Consider the following 11,584-nt stretch of genomic DNA (forward strand, 5'->3'; position numbering starts at 1 on the left):
TCGTGCCTCGACACGTGGGAGATATAGCCGCATCGTGGGCGTTACACTGGGGCTGCGACAAAAACGAACTGAACTCCCTGGTTGACCTCGCCTCGGCCATCATCGACCCCTACTACATGAAGATGAAGAATGAGAGCAATAAGGACAAGAACGCCTGACACAGTGTGTGGCATGAGAGACTGGAAGAACAACATGTCAAGTACGTGGCCATGGACGCGTACACAAGCTACGAGATGTAAGCGGATCGTTGACATGAGGAAGTGTCTTCTTCCTGCCCCAGACGAGGATCGAGCCATAGAGCAGCGGCGGGAGCGTCACAAGAAGTAGATGACTAGACGATCGTTTCTCCTACTTTAGAATGCATGCAATTGTTTATTAAGGTGTGTGCGAATGATCTGTATAGTCACTTATGTAATTGGATGTTTATTTCAGTTATATATATATATGTATATATATATATATATATATATGTATGTATATATATATATGTATATATATACATGTTATTCTACTGTAGACAGAGCAAATCACACGACTTGTTATCAGCAATCGTCTCTGTTATTATTGGTCTTCACACACATTTTTTATTACGGACCTGCTTGCCGTGTATCACACACATCTTGTTCAGTTGAACCATTTTCATTGTGTTGCCTAATCACACACAGTTCATCCTAGTGAACCGTATGTTGTATATCGCACACACCTTCATCTGGCTGCCCGTTTATTTTGTTCCTCATCATCTCAAACAGTTAATTGAACTGAACTGTATGCCCTGCATCGCACATGCAGCTAAAATCTGAACCGTGTTTGATGCATCCGTCAACGCAAACGTTTTGCACCTTTTTTGACGGGTTTTTTACACCACCGTTTGCGATTATGGCATCACACACAGTTTCGTCGAAGGGTCTCTGATCGTAGTGTCGTGTTTCGACCATCCTGCAGTAGTGACTCATGTGTTGAGATCAAGAGATTCCAATCCAACCATTTGAACCTTGATTTCTAGCCTTCCCCAAGTTGCTTTCCGTTCAATCCCGTCTTCCACCAAAGCCAAATCTATGAGAGAGTGATTGAGTGTTGGTGAGCCTATCATTTGAAGCACAAGAGCAAGGAGTTCATCATCAATAACACCGTCTATTACCTTTTGTAGAGTGGTGTCTCCTAGATTGGTTAGGTGTCACTTGGGAGCCTCCAAGAGATTGTGGAGTTGAACCAAGGAGTTTGTAAGGGCAAGGAGATCGCCTACTTCATGAAGATCTACCCGCGTGAGGCTAGTCCTTCATGGGCGTAAGCCATGATGAAATAGACAAGGTTGCTTCTTCGTGTATCCTTCGTGGGTGGAACCCTCCGTGGACTCGTGCAACCGTTACCCTCCATGGGTTGAAGTTTCCATCAACGTGGATGTACGATAGCACCACCTATCAGAACGACGCCAAAAATATTCATGTCTTCATTGCGTTTGATCCTCCATCTCTACTCTTTACTTTTTGCACAATTGCAAGGATTGAGCCACCTTGCTGCACCTATGTTACTATTATCACTTGCTACTTGTTACGAATTATCTTTCTACCAAACTATCTGTTGTTACTACTTATAACACTTGAAGAGAATATCTTGCTAAAAACTAATTATCAATTCCTTCTGCTCCTCGTTGGGTTCGACACTCTTACTTACCGAAAGGACTATGATTGATCCCCTATAACTGTGGGTCATCAGCCCTCGCACGCCAGCGACTTAGAGGAGTTTTTGCCAGCGTTTGTGTCTCTTTGTCGCCGCATCCGGTACCTGGGAAGATACGGCTGCCGGCGACGCCCATCAACCCCAACACCTTCCGGCAGGCGCTGCATAGCTGACAGCCGCTAACACCAACCTTTCCTGCAGCCTATGAGGGAACCCGAGGTGCTCTTCCCGGCTGTGTCTCCACCACGACTGTAAGGTGTTCGACACTTTGCTCACAAGGTACCATGGGACGAGTATTTTTTCCACAACTTCATTTGTTCATCGGATGACGAAGAGCTTGTGGTGGCTGAATTGGTCGTCAATGACCACATTGCTAGGCAGCAACTCGGTTCAAGGGATCAATCCCGGGTCATTCTCCGGCCTTGAACCGCAATAGGAAGAGCGGCCACGCCCTACTCTATGTCGATTACTTTGAGAATGCCACACTCTTCAAACCACATCAATTCCGCCGCCGGTTCTGTATGGTGAGACATGTGTTCAGTTGTATTCGGGAGGGAGTGGTAGCATATGACCCATACTTTGAGTGCAAAGAGGATGCCCTTGGCAAGCTTGGCTTCTCCTCTTACCAGAAATGCACTACGGCTATTCTCATGCTTGCATATGGAATTCCGGGCAATCTTGTGGATGAGCACGTACGTATGAGTGAGTCCACATGTCTCCTATCAATGTACAGTTCTGCAAGGCCGTGGTGGAAGTGTTTGCCCTGAGTACCTGAGAGAGCCAACTGCCGCTGATACAAAAAGGTTGTTGCGATCAATGCCGATAGGGGCTTTCCGGGCATGCTTGGCAACATAGATAGTATGCACTGGAAGTGGATAAACCGTCCATTTGCTTGGCAAGGGCAGTACAACGGGCATGTGAAAGGTGCCACTGTCATACTAGAAGCGGTGGCTTCACAAAATCTTTGGATATGCCATTGTTTCTTCGGCATGGTTGGTTCTCACAATGATATCGACGTGCTTCAGGGTTCTCTAGTGTTAGCAAGGCTTGTAGAAGGCCACTCTTCATAGGTCAACTTTGAGATCAATGGACACCATTACAACAAGGGATACTACCTAGCTTATGGTATCTATCCTTAGTGATCAACTCTTGTGAAGACAATAACCAATCCGCAAGGATAGAAGAGACGGAGATTTGCCCAAATGCAAGAGAGTGCTAGGAAGGACGTGTGACGTGCTTTTGGTATGCTTCAATCTCGATGGGGTATCGTTCTAAACCCTACACTGATATGGAGCACTGAGAAGCTTTGGGAGGTGATGATTGCTTGTGTGATCATGCACAACATGATCGTGGAGGATAAGCGTGATGACATCATTTACGACCAAGGGTTTGATTTTCAGGATGAAAAATGTTGAGACTGAGCACCAAGAACCGGCAACGTTTGAACAGTTTGCCCAACTCCATCGTGAAGTGCGTGATTGACATACTCACATGCAGCTCCAAAATGACTTGGTTGAGCACATGTAGAATCACATTGACAACCAGTAGATGCATCAGTTCATTTTCTTTCCATCTATCGAAGACAATTACGATTGGGTTGTAAAACTATTTGCAATGCTTTATTTATTTGGTTGTCAAAAATATTTTATAATGTGTATAGTTAATACATAGGGGCTCCAGCGGCCGTGGCGGGCCAAATGCGTCCGTTGCGCATCCACAAAACGGTCGGATGCCGTCCTATTGTCCAACCCAAACGGACAAACTAACGTCCGTTTGAAGTCTTGTGTTGCTCTAACATACGTGAATAGTGTGCGGCTTGTATCTTCTGCAACCCCTTGTATATCGTACATTATGAATTATTCCGAATATGACAATTTACAAGAACGCATAAACAGAAAATAGCGTTATGCAAAAACTGTCATCTATTTTTTTTTTACCTGGAAGCTTCAAACTCCATAATTTCTTCAAATAGGATGCGGAAAGGATCCACTATGACGTGACGAGTTTAAACTTGCCTGTAAATAAAAGTTCCCCCATTGTCGAACACTGAAAACACTTTCACAAAAAAAACACCATTCTTTTTCCCACAAGAAAAGAAAAGAAAACACCGTTCTTTGTCAAGTGCCAAGCTATATAAACCTTGATCTGGTTCGCCTCCGGGTTGTGATTCGGCTTTTTTTATTATTTTTGAGAAACATTCGGCTTTTTTTATTGAGAAATACATTCGGCTTTTTTTTTTAGGATCACATTCGGCTTTTCTTAAGGAAGGGGTTGTAATTCGACGCGGAAAGTGTTTTGTAATTCGACTAGGCGACCCAATCACCTGCCCAATATAAAACAGGGAGGCCAGGTCGCGCCAAGGGCCCGACCAAGCCCAGCCCATACCGGCAGCCACCTCCGTCGTCGTCGCTACTGACGCGGCACGAGCCGGCGAATCCGACAGGCCCCCGACCTCTCCTCGCTCGCCGCGAGATCCCGCGTCCATGGCGGTCGGCATCGCGCTCCTGCTCGACCTTGCGGCCCGCGCGCCCCGCTCCTCCGCCTCCCTCCACTCGCACGCCGCCTTCTCCGCCGCTGCCGCCGCCGCCGCCGCGGCTGCCCTGTCCGCCTCCGGCGTACCCCTCTCCGCGCGGCCATTCTTCGGGTTAGTTCGACCCTCCTCCTTAATCTCCTAACTAGGGGCGTTTTTGTTATTTCCTACTCCCGTGTTTTTTGTGTGCGCGTGCCTATGTCGCGATCGAGGTGTTCGGCGCATTGCGCCGGGAGGGTTTTACCAGGGATATTAGGTTGCGCTCGCACAGTTAGCGCGCGGGTATTTCGGTGCAGTAGTCGCAGGTGCTAAAGCTTGATGTGTTAGCCATTGCAGTTGCTAAAGCTTCTGTCCGGTGTTCAACATCGTCTTTGGATAGCTAGTTGCCAGTGTTTAGGCCTTGATGTTGTGGTCTATTAGTTGGGGTTTTGCTCTTGGTGCGCATGAGGTGTATATGGGTATATCAAGTCTCCCTTTTCAGCCAAGTATCAGTGACCATTGGTCCATTCATGTAAGTAAACTTTAAAATACTGGACTGTCTCTGTTAGAAGATGTCCCTGCCCTCAAAGATCGTTCACCTCTAGCAACCATGCCATGTAGTGCAACATCATCATACATGTAAAAGGTGTCTGATGATACTGGACTGTCTCTGTTAGAAGATGTCCCCGCCCTCAAAGATCGTTCACCTCTAGCAACCATGCCATGTGGTGCAACATCATAATGCTTCGTTACAGTCGAATTGTCCATAACACGGAACCCCTTTATGGTCATGAATGTAAGATGTAAATTGGATGAGGGGCGGACAAAGGGGATACATGACGAAGTACCAAAAAATATATTTTCATGTGAGTTCTGGTGTCACTATCAGAGAGCTGTGTGAATTTATTTTTGATATTAAGTGAAACAGAATGAAGAAAAGTAGCAAGCACGCCGGAATGCGAGCTGGGTTCTTCACCCACATGCTTTAATCTTCTCATTTATCTTGTTCAGTTAGTTGTTTTCTTTGTGTTGTATGATTCTGCCATAGTAATCACTTTGGGTGAATAGGGGAAGAAGTGACTGTCATTGAGCTGGAATTTACGTCTTAATGCATTTCTTGATGGATTGAACCAACTGAATAATAGGGAAAGTTGTTCTCTTGGTTTAATAATTCATCCGAGTATGCTCGCAGACTCGCAGCCCACAAGTCATGGTTGCTGAATATGGTATGGAATTGAATATAAAGTTGTGGCATTAACTCTACATAACTGTTCATGTGGAAATGTGGGATAAATTGGAAAAGTTTCATTAAACAATATCATTCTGTGGAGTTTGTGATTTTAGTCAAGCTTTTGTTCGCTAACTAGCAAAAGTCATGGTTTTCTACAAATGAATGTGGAATGAATGCTAATAAGATATCTTCACTACTAACTTGGAAGTAAAGACCTGGAAAAAATAACTCTTCACTGCCTTATGTGAATGTGCATCACCTATTACTAAGGACACTGTTTGTTTGCATGCAAGCTGCATTTAGTTTTTTCCTCTGATTCATGCAGTGATGCTTTCCTGATTCAGTTTTCCAGGATTCACTGTTGCTCATTGTGATGCTGGTGCAACTTATGGATCGAATGATAGTCCTGATCTTGTCAATGATCTTAATGAGAAGATACATGACTCAATTCATGATCTCCAATTACCGATAAAAGAATACCCGTTGGAGCTGAAGCCGCTTTTGTATGCATTTGGCTTTAAGCATTTGAGTATGACGACTATTAGGGCCTTTTTATTATACTATTTACCACTTCTGGAGCCTCGTCCGCCCACTGATGACGATGACGATGACGATCTGCTTCAAGATGATTCAGAGAGGCCGCCGGTCGACCTGGTTACTCCCTTCCATAATTCATTGAAGCAAATCGCTCGCGAGGTACATATTTTCTCTGACACTCTAGTACAGTAGCGTGATTCCTGCTCATACAGATATTTTAGTCACAGTGAGTGGCCAGGCACATGCTTGATTTGACTGATTGATCAGATAGGACATGCCAGTATCTTGATTCCAGATGCTCATGCGTGTTCACCTTAACCAACCTCCAATGTTGCCTTGCCTCTCAGTCCACGAGAAGCATAAATTCGATCTGTGCAAATTCAGTGCTTGCTGGATTTTTTCGATCGCTATACTTGACTTGTTGATTTCGCTTCCTAGTTAGACTATTTTCAAAATAGACATAAATTTGTTCTTTGTATACGTGAAACATAAATGTACTTCTAGTATTCATGTTATTTATATAGGGCCTGGAGGATAATAAAGCTAGGCCAAGCAGGTGGGACTTCCTGGCCTTATCCTGTAACCCTAATTCAGCTTTGTAGGAAAAACTCGAAATCAGCTGAAACCATTTGGGTGTATTTATGAGTCATAACACTCTTTGAGCTGAAGCTTAAACTTGCTTATATTAGAATTTCAATTTTAAGCTGCTTACATTAGAATTTTAAGCTTGGCCCAGAAGATCATTATTATTTCTCCTATGTGAAGTAAAAGTTACTTGCTTAATCTTCTGTTCTGCATTTCAGATTTCTGTTGTAACAACAAGAAGAATATTCGAAAGGATTGCGGTTCGTCATGTTTCACAAAGAACAGCATGGAAGCTTCTCAAAGGTGAATGCTTCTCCGTTTTTCTCATGTCTTCTAGCAGCACTCTAGAAGCAGTGGGTGAAAGATATATATCAGACATGGTGTTGAATCACTTAATATGTATGTTAATGTGATTGTTATTCCAATCGAATAGCTACATTCTTGGAATTATCATTTTGCATAGAAAGAATGTGTTATTTTATTAATTGTAACCATATCATTAGTTTCCTTGCCTTAGTTTTTTTCTCGAGAAACCTTGTTCACCAGATCTCTTATTGCTGCTATTGTCCACAATCACTATTGAATGCTCTATTCAGCTTGCAGATTGCTTATTGGTTTAACTTTTGGTTCAAACTATTAGGCAATTAAAACCACATTAGGAGTCTTAGGACTACACAAGTTACCAAATTTTCCTTTTTACAATCTTGTTCCGCATGCATGTGTAAAGAACTTGTTCTTAAACTTGGCAAGATTAGGACTCAGAAAGTAGCTAGTGCATTAGCATTTTATGTTTGGGGCTCAGGGCTCAACAAAAGTAAAGCCTAAGTGGCTAACACAGTTTGTCTAATTAGAGCTTATCTGTGAGCTGAATGTGCCCTGAATGCTGAGTTGGATGGTAAGTCATTAAATCCCTATCTCTTTGTGGGTGAGTTGAGCACTCCTCACTGTCGGATAGATTATTTATTTTGACTTGTTGTGCTGGCCCAACATTGTCCAGTTCCTTTGCAGGATGTGCCTGCAAATTTATCTTAGATACGCTTGCTAGCTACATTTTCTGTCAAATGCTAGCTTACCAATAAGTTACGCCATGTTCTGTCTGTTGCTTCTGTCTAACACATTAGTCATACGATTATTTTCTTTTGTCTTCTTGTGTACTCATTTGTGATTATCACTTCATCAGCTGTTATAATATAATGCCTTACTATTTACTTCTATTTCTAAAGATGCTGCAAAATCATCGAAGAGGAAAGCTCTGAGGGGGATGTCAATTCCAGAATACACATACTGTGTTGCCAGAACAACTTTCCGAGGTAAGATTTGCCTGCAGTGTCGCTTTTCCTTCTGTAAATTGTTGTTCAATTATTTTTCTTTGTTCAAACAGCGCATGCATTGGGAGTAGCTGCTACTTGGGTTGTACAATCTGTCGTCCAGGTCTACAAATGTTTTATTCGTCAACCTGATGATGATGATGATGAATTGTTCGACGAGAAGGAAAAACTCAGATTGTTTGCGAGAAGGATCTATAGTGTAACCATCAAATGTGGTTTCTCTTTGGTTTTTGCCTCGATTGGAGCAGGCCTCGGCGTCCTCCTGCATCCAGTGCATGGACAATGGATTGGTCAGTTATGACTTCTTTTCTTTCATCAGTTCAAGTACTAGACTATGCCTTGTTTGCCAAAGCATCTCATTTTGTTTCTGGACTGACAATATTCGTTGAAGAGTTTCAATTTCCCTTACGTTGGTGATAAAGATATCTTTTGTTTCTACAAAATCACATAAATTAATTTTGTTTATTCTGCATGAAATTCCTTTTTTATTTTCGTTGGTACGTTTGCAGCCTTTTATGTTGGAAGCACCCTTTATGTTGCCAAAAGTAAAAAATGTGTCCTATGTGTTTATTGTGTAATGGCTTGAAGCACAGATATTGTTTGTTTCATTTCAAATTTTCTTCCCTAAGATATACCAAGGTTCTATTTGTTCTTCTGTCCATTAGTTTGCTTTGAAGGAATTTAGGACACCACCACCTTGAATCGCTGCAACATGTTAGTATTGGTTCAGTTCAAACTAGTTTGACGCTATTTCTCATATATGGCTTGCAGGTTGTATCCTTGGAGATTTTGCAGGACCAGTTGTTGCTATCCTTATTTTCGAGAAGTTACAGTTCCCGCTAGAAGGTTAAAGACCACCATCTCCTGCTACAAAGTTAAGAAACCCAGGTCATCCAACCTTGTGTCTAACCTGCCTGGTTTTCGGAGAACATGAAGTGGAGCTCCTTGGCCTTGAGTCTACCCTTTCAGGATATTCGTTGGCCTAACTTGGAGCTCAAAGTTGATGAATAACTATGCATGGTTAATAGCTTTTCGTGGCACAATGCCTTTGGGTATTGTGTAATGCTTACTTTTGGCACATTTAATAACTAGCTACTGTACTTCGTTGCCGTGCTTCACACTTTTGGACTCAAAGGAACATTTTCTGTCCACTGGTTTGCTAAATTTCTACAGTAAGTACTTCGCTGCCCTTGTCGTGAACTGAATCTGGTATATCTAAGGCCCTCTTTGTTTGAGCCACAAATTCCTGAGAATCACTGTGGCTTTCTGTGACTTACGATTCCTGAGTATCAGAAGTTGGTTGTTTATTTACCCTACCGTGGACAGCTAAAGGAGCTGTGGAGGTTGTGAAATGTCAGTAACATCCCGAGTGTTGAGTGTGATGTTTATATGCAGATTAAAGCACAAGTTGCTGTTTTGACTTGATAAAGTGAGAACTGGCTAACTTGTTTTATAGAAATATCATGATGGTCTTGCATACGAAATGCACCAACCATTAGTTTTAGATACGATTTATCATATGTGAAACCGTACTTGATACGTCAACAATTCATTATGCTTTGTTTGGATGTCTGTATTGAATTGGTTGGAATACCAATTCAACAAGGATATTGTAATGTACATGAATGCAAATTCACTTGTTTGGATGTCCTTAATTGGCCTATGGAATTCGGTGAGGTTTCAATACCAAATGATGTTTGGATGACATACTATGGAATCATATAGTAACATGAGTATGAATATAATACATTGTTATATATGAATCAAAACAAAATTTGTGATTCCGATTTTCAGCAAAACTTTTTTCTGCGTGGAATTTTTCAGCAAAATCTACAAGTAGAAAAACAAATCTATGCCTCTATTTACAGCCGGTGGCAGTGCACAACCGATGTAGCCTAGAAGGCTAGAACTATGCCCCTTAGTACCTGTACAAAGCATGAACTACTTTGTGTATGTACAAAGCATCAAATCAATCTCTTTACAAAATTGATTCTAAAAAAGAACTCTTTACAAAACTAAAAATACAAGCCAGGATCCCGTAAAAAAAAAGATACAAGCCACGAACATCACGATCACACATCTCACAAACAAACACCGGCACCTTCCACGAATCGCAAGGCAGGAATCACGGACACCACGCAAAGGAGCATCGGCTGCGTCACCACGCTAACTGGGTCACCAGATCTGGGAGCGTCGACGGGGTCACCAAGCTGCAGCTATAGCTAAGGAGGGCCGAGAGGAAGGGAAGGGTCGGCTGTCAGATCCCAGTGGATTGATCCGAGTTTGTGAGCTAAATCAGACGAAGTATAGGGGAACTTTAGGGATTTGGCCGAGCTATGAGGCCCTGTATTTATCTATATAATTGCTCTGGCCATTTCGGCAGAATACAATTCTAATCCAAGCATACCCATGCCAGCCACATCCCAACTGTTTATATAGGCGAGCAGAATAATCCAACGGTAAATAAAATGCTACAGTAACTACGGCAAATGAAGTTTAAGAGTAACCGCATCCATCCGGGCCGTCGAGCAACGACAATTGTGAAAGGACCGATGTCAGCCGTTGGATGAGCGGTGAAGCATTATTTGAAGCTGGAGTGCAAACTGAAGAACTAGACAGCTCGTCAGGTACCTGTCATATCTCCCCCCCCTTGAAAGCTGACGTGTCCTCATGGCGGTGCAGCCCTCGAATGCTAGTCCTCCGTGGTGGTTCTGAAGAACTCTGGAACGTGTACTTCACAAAGTAGTCATCCTCCCATGTGACCTCTGCAGGTGACAAATTCTCCCATTGAATAAGCCATTGAACCACAGGTAGATTGTTCCTGGGAACTTGCCTCACTTCTAGCACTGCCGCTGGTGATGTTTTAAGCGTGCCATCTGCATTTACCACTGGAAGATTTGGGCTAGGAATTGCTTTAGAGCCAATATGCTTCTTCAATTGACTAACATGGAAGACAGGGTGTATCTTGACATGTTTTGGGAATGATAGCTTGTATGTAGCACTGCCTACTTTGTGAGTGACAACAAAGGACCCATAGTACTTGTGCTGGAGTTTCAAAGCACCCCTGAATTCAAAAGTTGTCAGTCTATAAGGCACCATCTTTAGGTAAACCATATCACCACACGCAAAAGTTCTTTCACACCTTTTTAGATCAACATATTTCTTCATCCTCTATTGAGCTTTAAGTAGTTGTTCCTTGATGTTCATGAGAATAGCACTCTTGCTCTTCAACAAGTCATGTGCATCACTGTCAGATGGACCAAGACTGGCCAACTCGCTGATCATAGGGGGTGGAAATCCATAAAGGGCTTGAGAAGTGGACCTCTTTATGTAGAATTGTACCAATATCCAGTCAAAGGTAGCCAAGACAACCATTTCTTTGGTTCAGAAGAAGCCATCACTACTGCAGGATACTGCTAACGCGACACTACGATCAGAGACCCTTTGCCAAAACTGTGTGCGATGCAATAATCACAAACGGTGGTGTAAAAAACCCGTCAAAAAGATGCAAAATGTTTGCGATGGCGGAGCCATCAAACACGGTTAAGATTTTAGTTGCGTATGCGATGAAGGACACACGGTTAATCCATTCAAACTGTCTGCGATGAGGCAGAACAACAGAAACGGGCAGCCATAACAATGTGTGTGCGATGCAGGACACACGGTTAATCCATTCGAACTATTTGCGATGAGGTAGAACAACAGAAACGGGCATCC

The 11,584-nt window shown here is 42.9% G+C and overlaps 1 protein-coding gene across 1 annotated transcript; it reads left to right on the forward strand.

Annotated features, from left to right (window-relative positions):
- The first annotated feature begins 4,025 nt into the window (after positions 1 to 4,025).
- On the forward strand, positions 4,026 to 9,067 carry LOC123119976 (uncharacterized). Its single transcript, XM_044539965.1, has 6 exons — positions 4,026 to 4,321; positions 5,762 to 6,113; positions 6,758 to 6,842; positions 7,763 to 7,849; positions 7,921 to 8,157; positions 8,639 to 9,067. The coding sequence occupies exons 1-6, from the start codon at positions 4,161 to 4,163 to the stop codon at positions 8,716 to 8,718; spliced, it is 1,002 nt and encodes a 333-aa protein (XP_044395900.1). The 5' UTR covers positions 4,026 to 4,160; the 3' UTR covers positions 8,719 to 9,067.
- The last annotated feature ends 2,517 nt before the right edge of the window (positions 9,068 to 11,584 follow it).

Source organism: Triticum aestivum, chromosome 5D (assembly GCF_018294505.1).
Source record: "Triticum aestivum cultivar Chinese Spring chromosome 5D, IWGSC CS RefSeq v2.1, whole genome shotgun sequence".
In the NCBI taxonomy this organism is placed as follows: domain Eukaryota; kingdom Viridiplantae; phylum Streptophyta; class Magnoliopsida; order Poales; family Poaceae; genus Triticum; species Triticum aestivum.